The sequence below is a fragment of the Oreochromis niloticus genome, linkage group LG22 (assembly GCF_001858045.2).
Source record: "Oreochromis niloticus isolate F11D_XX linkage group LG22, O_niloticus_UMD_NMBU, whole genome shotgun sequence".
NCBI lineage: Eukaryota > Metazoa > Chordata > Actinopteri > Cichliformes > Cichlidae > Oreochromis > Oreochromis niloticus.
This window is the reverse complement of record NC_031985.2, coordinates 17,835,901-17,846,916: the sequence shown is the minus strand read 5'-3', so window position 1 is coordinate 17,846,916 and position 11,016 is coordinate 17,835,901. Positions and strand designations below refer to the sequence as shown.

Genomic DNA, 11,016 nt, shown 5'->3' with positions numbered 1-11,016 from the left:
CCTTTTACCAGTGTTCAAGAAAGTCGTCTGAGATTATTTGAGCATTGTGACATGGTGCATTATGCCACCTGATGTGGTCTTCTGCTGCTGTGGTTGTAATGAGTGGTTATTTGAGTTACTGTTTCCCATCAGCTCAAAGCAGTATAGCTGTTCTTTTCTTTGCTGCTCACTGGATATTTTCTTGTTTTCAGACCATTCTCTAAACTTTACAGATGGTTGTGTGTGAAAATCTCAGCAGATCAGCAGCTTCTGAAAGACCAACAGCTGTGCCATGTTCAAAGTCACTAAAATCACCTTATTTCTTCATTCTGGTGCTCAGTTTGAATTTCAACCGGTCATCTTGACCATGTTTACGTGCCTAAATGAGTTGCTGCCTCGTGATTGGCTGCATATCAAGCCAGGTCAAGACGACCTCTGTTAATGAACACTTGAACAGGTGCACTATTGAAGAAGCTGGTGAATGTAGATGCAGCTATAAAATACAAGATTTGGTTTAAATATCATGAACTCAGCTGAAAATGAGCAAATAATGGTATGTTTTTCAATACAAAATTAAAATATCGTTAAATTTGATCTGCTAAGAATGTTGCATAGACAAGCTTGCATGTGTAAAGGACCAAAAATTAAATATATACATATATATAAAAATATATAAATTTTCTAAAATCTGAAAGTCAGTTTTTAAAAATTTATTTTCTAAAAATACACATTGCTAATGTTTTGTGCTGGAATTGTTGAAAATGGCATTCATTCAAAGACATTTTAAGTTTAATTGTCTTGTGGGACTAATAAAGGTATATCATATCATATCATATCATAGACACATTTGCCTTAGTTAATTTTAAAACGTTTCCTCTTGATGTTATCTCTTTTTAAAAATGTAATAAAATATTGCGTTCTTTATTGAGTCACTCTTAGTATTGTATGGTCTGAATATACTGAGCAGCAGCTGCAGCAGTGTGAAGGTCATCTTGCCCAAAGCAGCCTGCTATGCCTGCATCCTGCCCACTTATCTGTCGATTTAGCAACTGCGCATGCGTGAAGCCTGTTGCGACCCTCCTGTGCAGTAGGTGGCGCTACGGGTAGGTTCCTGTAGGTGTCAGCTCTGCTACATGTGTCATTGACATCAACAGAGGGTAAGTGATTTCTGCATGACTTTCTTTTATTGTATTTTAATACTTTTACTTTTAGAAGTTGTACTTAAAAAATAGGCAGCAGTCTCATTTGTGAAATGTTTGTGTGTATGAAAACGGCGGCGAGTTAGCCGCTCTAGGCTAACGTTACTGATAGCATAATTCTTATTAGCCTAGCTTGCGTTGCTCCTGTGTATGGTTGCCAGCCTCTTGGAAAAAACCTCAGCACCCTTGTTTCACTTGCAGCACAATGAGACTGACCGCTCTGCTGTCGATGGCAGCCAGGGTCATTGTGCCCAAAGATTATCGTTACGGCACCAACAGGCCTTGGACCGCCGCTGCTAAAAGGTTAAATCCACCGGGGAAGAGGAGGAGGAAGGTGTTTGTTGAGCCGATAGCGCCAGAGGAGTGGTCTGTGCTCAAAGGGGACACGGTGAGAAAACATCTTTTGGGACTCAGCTGTCAAGCTTTCATCTGACTCATATTGTGCAAATATTTTTCTTTATATTGATAGGTTTAAATTGTGTAATGTTCACGGTTTGGTGTAAAGCTTTCCAAAGTTTCAATCCACAATTGAGTGCTAATAGAAAAGCACAATAAAAGAAGTAGTCCACTCACCATTTATATTCCCCCGTTGTTCTAAAACCAAGAAGAAACATAGAGCTTTGCAATACATAGTAGAAAAAAACTATACAAGGCAACAGAGATGTGCCACCAGATAATGAGAATAATATTAAAAGTAAGTTCAGTATGTGTTCATGTGATTTATCTGTATGTTGATGAAGTTCTAATCTGTAATACAGCTAATGCTAATAATGTTGTAATTACTTTGGTGTAGCCACAACTGATAGAGTCAGGAGAAGTAACATACATCCGTTGTAAACATGCATGAAAACTAATTTAGGAAAATTCAGTCAATGAATTGGTAAAAGATTTTCTGGCCAAACCAGTAAAAGTGGTACAGTAACAAAAAAGTATATTTATTTTATTTAAAGTAGTAAATTTCCTACATAGAGTTTAAATGTTTGCTTTCAATTTCTCAGGTTGAGATTCTGAAAGGCAATGACATTGGAAAGCAGGGGAAAGTTATCCAAGTCTTCAGACGCAGAAACTGGGTCATCCTGGAGGGACTGAACACAGTAAGGAAGTGTTGTTTATTTATTTTTTTATTTGTTTATTAAGAAATTAATATGAGCATTATAGATTTTGCTTTTGAAATGTAAGTTACATGCCTTTTATTGAGTGAGCATTGTGTAAGTGTTGGGAGAAGATGAAAGGCTATCTGTATTCCTACAAAAATGTTTCAGCATACACTTGACCTGTCCTGGACATGATTACATTACAGATTTTTTCATTTCCCCAAAATTAAATTAGCTGTTTCATTTCCTTTTTAGCTCTTTTAAAAAATGCTTCATACTTATCTCGTTGCTCCACCAGGTGGAGCCAGATGTCTGGGATGTGGGTGGTCAGGGTGCAGCTGCAGACAAAGCGCACCATTGAAAGCCTTTTGGCATTCATCTGTTTGCATTTTGTGCCTTTTAAACGGGAGAACTGTGAACTTTTGTTTCCCATTTTAGCATCACAGGTATATTGGAAAAACTGCAGATTACCGTGGGACGTACATTGCCAGTGAGGCTCCCATCCTGGTCCGCGATGTTGCCCTCGTTGACCCCTCAGACAGGTATGCTGAACTCTCCCTCAGTCCTAACATCTGTTTCTATGCTTATGCAGAACCTTAAAATAGATGGACCACGGGTTAGCATTCAGTTTTAGTTGGGCTCCTTAAAAAAACAAATAAATAAATAGTTAATTTCTGTAACCGTAAGTGTTAAAACTTACAGCTGTAATAGATTTTAACATAAGATTTTCTAGTGGAAAAACAGCATCCAACTGAAAAACGTTATACACTCAAGTGTTGTCTTTAAAACTTTATTCTTGTTTCTGGTATTTGTTTTTTTTTTATCTGTAATCTCTGTGCATCTGTACAATTTTCTTTTCCTTTACAGCACCATTAAAATAATTGTGATAACAAAGCAATCTAAAGTCAAAAAATAGTTCAGCTTTTTTTTCCTTTTCCGATTAAATGCTCCTGCTCTTTGGCATCTTTCCAGACCAGTTTTAACGTACTGATCTCGATCTTACAGGAAGCCCACTGAGGTCGAGTGGAGGTACACAGAAGAGGGTGAGAGAGTCCGAGTGTCGCTCAGGACGGGGAGAATCATCCCGAAACCAGTTGTGGAGCGACGAGATGGCATTGTGCCGCAGCAGTGGAAAGGTAAGGGTGTGTGTGTGTGTGTGTGTGTGTGTGTGTAAATTTCAGTAGCCATTTTATTTCAGGGGTTGCTTAGAGTCGGCACATTAAGACCAGCTGTTGTTTATTTTTCCGCCTTTTCAGACTTCTGTTTTGAAGTGATCCAGTTCGACTGTTTTAAAGTGGAAGAAATATTTCTTTCTAAACTTGTACACACATATGGAGGACTGTTTTTGCTAGTGCTGAACAAGCACACTATTTATTTCAAGTTTTTCTTGCGTGAAACTAACAGTTTTCTGTTTGTTCAACAAAGTGATAGAAGTGTCTGATGATTGAAAAAATAGTTGGTGTCAATTGAAATGATGCATTCTGCTTTCACAGATGGACCTAAAGATACCAGTCCCGAAGATGCTCTTGAAAAGACATACATACCATCTCTGAAAACCCTGGAGGAGGAGGTCATGGAGAAACTCGGTATCCAGGAGAACAGGAGGCACCGAACGTCCTACTGGTACTGACCAGCCAAATCAGAGACGCTTAGCCTCCCCTTTGTGCTGACCAGTTTTCACAGGAACTCTGGACATACCTTGTTCTGGAGTTGAGCAGAAGGTCAGGTCAAACAGAGACTGTGAAGATACCAAGTGGAGGCTGTACGGACTCTTAACATACTGCTGCACCATGAAAATGATTAAGAAAATGATCTGTAAACAATATGAGGAAGTGAAATCAGACTGCAGTTCACGAAGGTGTCACTTTGTTTTTTTTATAGTGTTGTGAATAAATATCAGACTAGAGTGTTTGAATTTTCATGTGGAAAATCACAATCACAGGGTGCAAAGTTTAAAGATTTCATACAAAAACCCCCAAAGGATCCACGACTGATAGTGAAAGTTTCTATCCAGGTATGCTTTTGCTGCATTGTCAGTGTGTTTGGGTCCCTGTAGACACTCACTGTTGTCCTGCTCTTCTGACGTCCTGCATACATATTGATTTGAACCAAAACTTTTGATTTCCTAAGACCTGTTGCCATTGATTTTCGGTCCAGTTCTTGTGTAAGTTGGCATAGCTTTTTCTTTTCTTGCTGTTTCCCTTCTATCTGGTGAGGCTTCAGTGAACAATAGATTGATAAACTGAGTGGCCAAGAGCTAAGTTGTTTATGTGTAGAGTCCACACTAGTTTGATCCCTTGAGTCAGATGCCTTTTTATCCTTGAATGATTCACAGGTCAGTGTTAAGTAGCTCAACAACAAAAAAAACACTTCTCTGAAAATGATTATATACAAGGACTGAACTGAAAATGAGTGAAAAATCAGACAATGTCCAAAGAAAAACATTGAAAGACTTTTGGAAAGCCTGGAGAACTGTTTCTCAAGACCACTTTAAAAAATGTCAAAATCTGGCTACCTAAAAGAAGAAACGATGGGTAGCTGAAGACTTTTGCACTTTTCTCTGTTCCCCTCGTACACGATTATGCTGACATGGCTACAGAACATAAAATCACATAAAACCAGGGACTTTGGTGTTGAGCGATTGGGTTAAGAAAATCGCCTCCTTCATGGAAATGGCTAGTCATCACCAGAACATTTGGCACTGGTGCAAATTTCTATTATTTGCCAATAAAAAACGTTGAAACTTCTTAAATGGTTATGAATGCTCTTGACTATATCATAGAAAGAATAATATAAATGAAAACCAAAGCAGCTTATTGTAAGAAACACATTTTTTGCCACTGCTGAAACATCTGGCTCTGACTGTAGAGTCATTATCAGACTGGAGATGGAAACGCAAACCTTTTGCTCTTAGAAGTGAAACATTAGGTACATAATTAGTATCTGAAGCTTATTTATCATTTCAACTAAAATGGCAGTGTTACGTAAGCTTGAACAGGAGCCTTGCATTAGGAGAACAGCAGTGCTTGTTCAGAGCAGGCTTCATACATACAGTCTGATGTCGGAGAAGTGACAGTACTCTGGCTTTTGGCTGCATTAATAACGGTGGTGGTTACAGTCTGCTTGGATGATTCGTGAGGCTGAAAATAGCCATATTATTTTACAGAAGCCCAGACACAGAGCTCTCCAAAACTGAAAACCTTCAGACAAATGAGTCTGTCTTTCCAAAGTGTCTGGGCAACCATGTGGAGAAAGAAATGGCTCGTCAGGAGCCAACATGGACTGGGTAGTCTCAACAAAGTCCTCACTCACCTCATTTGACATTTTATGCACTGGCACTGTGTCACACCTGCGTTGTGTAACAATTTTTCATGTTTCAATTATGACCTCATTCACGAACAACTGTATAAGCTGACAAAGGCAGAAAAAAAAGCTGTGAAACAATCTATTACAGGGCTGCAGGAAGGTAAAAAGCTCCTTACATTTATCACTTTACCAGTCTGTTCACTTACAGCGTACATCTTTGCATTCATATTTCATCTTTATTTTTATTATTTTTATCCTTCTTTTGCATTAGACATCCCAGTTTCTTCACTACTTACCTATCAATATACTGGTTAAATTACCCCAATAGTTCTCAATCACATATACATGGTTTTAATTTGGTTATTTGTGATGTGGTTTAAGATGTTTAGTTAGTTTTTTTCTTCCTTAACCTCTCAGCTTATTACTATATAGGATTTGCCTCTTACAATAATGCTTTAACTGTAAGTTTAAGATGTTTATTACTAAAGCATTTCAGGCCCAACTGCCCAGAAGGAGCAAAAACTTAATAGTATGTTGTTTTCTTAGCTAAACTTTATACTCACTACTTTCAAATTTAGGCTCAAAACTTTACTTTTTCAATTGGCAAATTAATGATGATTCATTTCATTAATAATGACACACTGTTCTCACCTTCATAAGCTGCTTTTATAGGTTAAAAGTATTGGTATCGGCAATACTTGGGATCGGATCAATATCAAAATCTGCAGTATCACACAGCACTAAATTTGGCTCCCCATCATTGCCCCTGGTTCCTTTTCCTGTAAAAAGGAAGTTTTTCCTTCCTGCTGTCGCCAAGTGCTTGCTCATAGGAGTGCGTTTCATTGTTGGGGTTTCCTTCTAATATTCTTGGGAATTTACCTTATAATATAAAGTGCTTTGAGGCAACTGTTGTTGTGAATTGGCGCTATATATGTTTAATTATTTGAACTCAATTGAAACGGCTTGTTTCAGACACTACATGAACTGAAGTGTTGCACCAAGATAATTTTGAGCTGTGAATCATGCAATGCTGCTCTCCAAGAGTCCAAGAGGAAAAATATGGAGCTGGAATATATGATATTAGTATAATAGGCCCCATTAAAAAAGCAGTCATCCCAAACAAAAACAGTTACTTCAATAAAAAATATCTCAGCATTGTTATAAATATCCAGAATTATCCTTATGAATAAAATCAGCTCTAGTTTTATCTCCGATATATGAGTTTGGCAGCTTATGAAGCAAACGCAGTCTCTTTTTCCTCGCTGGTTAACCACACATATTGATTTACTAAAAGACCAACTCGACTTGCTTCCAGATCTCCAGCTGGCGAAGCAACTAGCGTCACTGCCAGGCATTGAAACAAAAAAACGATGTGTCACAGATAATATAATTGCATCAAAATTTCACAGTGGCTCTCCATACCCTAATTTTTGGTCAGTGCAGTCAACATCATGCAGAAAGCATGGCAAGTTGATGGTTTGGCCAGTTTGTGGGATGAGTGCAGCAGTTTTCCCAGACTCGTCCCTCCTGAACTGGTTTGCCTCTGCCGCTCTGCATCCAAGAGGGAATAAAAGCAGCCAGTCAGCGGAAACTGGGTTTTGAGGTTTTGCCTTTATGGGAGGAAAAATGATTCAAAGGCTCGTCGTCTTTCCTGTCATTGCATGAGTGTTGTACGGATTTCGCTCTGCAACTGCAGCAAGGTGAAGTAGAGCCTTTGTGCTGCTCCATTTGTCTGAACATTTTCCATTTACACTCACAAAAGCACAATTTTATGGCAGTCTTAACTTCTGCAGGGGAGTTTTATTTTTTATGTCCATCTTATAATTTGTGGTAAATTGACAGCTATGCTGGCAACCCAGTTAAATGAAACCACTGACATGACTCAAGCAGAATTAAAACTACTTTAAATAAACTGCATGGTGGGATCTGTGTTTTAGCTGAGTCACCCTTGCTGCTGAGCCACTTAAACTAATTAATCCCACCTGGTGGTGCAGGCTGTATATGAAGGAGTCATGTTCACCATCAGAGGTGTTACTGTTTGGCAGTCTAACAGGTTAGATTACATTAAAAGTGTCCAAAATGTGCCTTAAGCTTATAGACACTGTAGCTCTCGGGCACAAGCTGGTTAAAAAATTGTTTCCCAGAAGGATTTGTAGCAGCTCAAAACTCTTCAGATGTTACATCTGAAGACACTTTAAAACTAAATTTGAGTGCTGCTCTTGACTCAGTTGATGATCTAAGCTCAGCTACAATGTAATGATAGTGTCTAATTACAGGCTGGTTGTTTGAAGGCTGCTGGAAAATGTTAACGTTAGCTTGTATGCAGGTCTGAGGCATGGCATACATGCATGTTTAACTATGTTTGGTCTAATTTAGCTGGCTCCCAGTGGATTTTTGTGCATGAACTCAATATGTCACAGTTAAGAGATGAAAAACTCGGCAAAACACAGCTCTTCCTTCTCGTCTTGGGCTTTAATTTTCTCATCCATGCTTTGCTTTTAAGATGTTGTGTTCACGTTAGCTGGGTCATTTAAATGCCGACCTGTAGTTCACAGAAAAAGCAACTGCATAGCTTTTATTTAGATAGGTTTAACTGGAACATTTCCTAGAACATGTTGAATGTGCTGAGATGCTGTTTTGCTATTTCATCTATGAAGAGATGTCAGTTAAAATGTTTAAAGGTAATCTAAAGTAAACATCCCCCTCCAAATCCGTGTTGCAAGAAGGTTTTTTTTAATATATGAGAGCCTAAAGAAATCATTTGTTACCTCTTTTACTCTTTGTCTGAATTCAGTGTAGTCTAAGTGGGAGTGGTGTAGACTGAAGCTCACTCTGTTACTAACATTACATTATTAACCATCTGATGTGGCTCTGGCATCAGTGGTGGAAGAAGTAATTCCATCCTGTTGCTAAGTAAAAGTATCCAATAACAACGGTAACTCCTGCCAGTTTTCAGTGTTTATTGTTATTATTGATGTTGTTTTTATAGGTAGAGAAAAATTTAAATCCTTTTGCTTGTTAAGGTGTGACAAATTTTACTTATATATATGAGGAGGTTTCACTTGTATGAGAATTTACATTTTATAAAGTAGTCATTTGTTTTGTGTGTAAAATCTAAAAACTGATGTAGGAAACATATATATGGACACAAACACACACAAAAAAAAGAATAATAATGCATAATAACCTTTAAATGTGTCATTTAAAAGTTCTAATGCTGTCTAGAAACTGTGCTATTTTGGGCTGTCTCAGACAAAAGAAATCCAATGTGGAAAAAATTGTGGTTTTTCCTTTAGTCATGGTTTCAGGACATGAGGTCATGTGAAGAAAGTTTTCATAGGACTAGAGTGCACCGTTACTGCTTGTATGGGAATTAGTAAGGTTAGCAGCAGACAGATACTGCTAATCAAATGCATTCACCATACAATGCTCACAGAAACCCCAAGATCTACATCTCAGACTACAGGCCTAGGTTAGCATGTTAAATGTTAAAGTTCATGACAGCACAATTATAAAAAGACTGAAGCCTCTTCCACGCATAGTTTAGGTTTGCAAAGTTCCATCTGAACAAACCGCAAGACTTCTGGAACAATATCTTTTGGACAGATGATAATGAAGTGGAGATGTTTGGGCATAATTCACAGCACCACGTTTGGTTAAAACCAAACAGAATGTCACCACAAAACCTTAAACCAAATGCCAAGCACGGCAGTGGAGGCATAATGATTTGGGCTTCTTTTGCAGCCACAGGACCTGGGCATCTTGCGGTCATTCAGCTGACCATGAATTCCTCTGTATACCAAAGTATTTTATAGCCAAATGTGAGGCCATCTGTCCGACAGCTAACACTTGACCGAAACTGGGTCATGTAACAAGATAATGATTCAAAGCACAGCAGCAAGTCTGCAACAGCTTTAAATCTTCAGGACTGAAAACACATTAAGGCTCTGTTTAAAAACAGCAACCCGATCAGTTGAAGATCCACTCTGTGTTAAATCTAAATAACTTCATGAATATATTTATAAAACAATTTTCAAATTGATTTTGTTTTCTTCAACTATTGGTAAGTCCTTGTTTTGACTATTCATCAATGAACTGCATACTTAAACCTTTGTTACAAGTAATGGTTGTCGAAAAGCGAGCTAAATATAGCGTTCTTTGCCCACACCCTGCCTTCATCTTCATTTCATGATTGTGTCACATTTGCCACAGCTTAGCCTCAGGTCTGCTGTATGTAGGATGGATTTCAGAACCTTAAGTGGCCAAGTGCTCAATGACAGACACTCATAGGTGTAAGTGTGATCGCTGTCTGTTCTCCGGGCTTTGACATTTCCTTCCCAGACAGTCCTGCTGTTATGTAAGTGTGAGATTCCTCAGGTGGGCAGCATCGACCGCTGCTGCCGAGTCACAGGATGACCACTACAAAGCATCATTCACTCCCGCTGCAGCGTGCACAAGTACACTCTAACCTTCGCTCCTTTCATGTGTGTGTCTGTTGCGTATTTCATTAACAGATGTTGTAGAACGTTGCTGAAAATACAAATTGAGTGCATCAAGCTTTAACTATGCCACTTTGTCACATTTTACTGACTGACATGAGCCAGTGGACACCCCACAAATGGCAGGACCAAAGCCTGATTGGATGGTTCTCAGTGACGTTCGGTCTATAGTGTTTCTGCTGGTTTGTGTGAAATGAAGAATAGAAAAACAGTTTTTAAATATACAATTTAAAAGCACAATATTAGCTGAAACCTGCAGAACCAGGCTTAAGGAAGTGCAGCCATCTGCTAATTCCTGTTAAGGGTGAGGAGACAGAGACAAAATACACACTAATAACTCATGATTAAATGTAGAGTGATGTATAAACACATAGTGAGTGAAATGAGATGAACGAGGAAGAAATAGTGGATAATGGAAACCCTCAGCAGCTTAGACCTGATCCAGCCCTATATGGTCCTCCTCCTGGTTTTACAGAAGAAGGACTTGAAAGCTGATGGCTCTGCTTCCCATTTAATTTTTAAATATTCTAGGAACCACAAGTAAGACAGCATTGTGAGAGCGGAGTGCTGTGTTGAGATGATACAGTACTGTGAGGCCTTTAACATAAAACGACCTTTTATGTGAATTTGATTCTGGATTTAAAACAAGAGGAGCTAAAATTGTCTCTCTCTCTAGTCTTTCCTTTCATTCTTCAGCCATCATTTTGCACTTGTATCACTTACACAACATCATGAATAAGACTGTAACTGTGCCTTCAGTTTGTTCATTGAAGATAGTAAAGATACCTGGAAAGGTGTGATTTTTGCTCATTTTCCCCAGAACCTCGATGAGGAGTAATCACATTTCAGAGAAGTGCTGCATATTTGGGCCTATGTGGGCTACTTATGACTCATTTATGGCACAGGACACCTGAAATCTGGTCTTTATGGGGAAGGCTA

General features: G+C 38.6%; 1 protein-coding gene across 1 annotated transcript; it reads left to right on the top strand.

The window, feature by feature from the left end:
- Positions 1-990: 990 nt before the first annotated feature.
- mrpl24 (mitochondrial ribosomal protein L24) lies at positions 991-5,019 on the top strand. Its single transcript, XM_003452456.5, has 6 exons — positions 991-1,136; positions 1,380-1,566; positions 2,177-2,272; positions 2,711-2,814; positions 3,278-3,408; positions 3,766-5,019. The coding sequence occupies exons 2-6, from the start codon at positions 1,384-1,386 to the stop codon at positions 3,900-3,902; spliced, it is 651 nt and encodes a 216-aa protein (XP_003452504.1). The 5' UTR covers positions 991-1,136; positions 1,380-1,383; the 3' UTR covers positions 3,903-5,019.
- Positions 5,020-11,016: the final 5,997 nt, after the last annotated feature.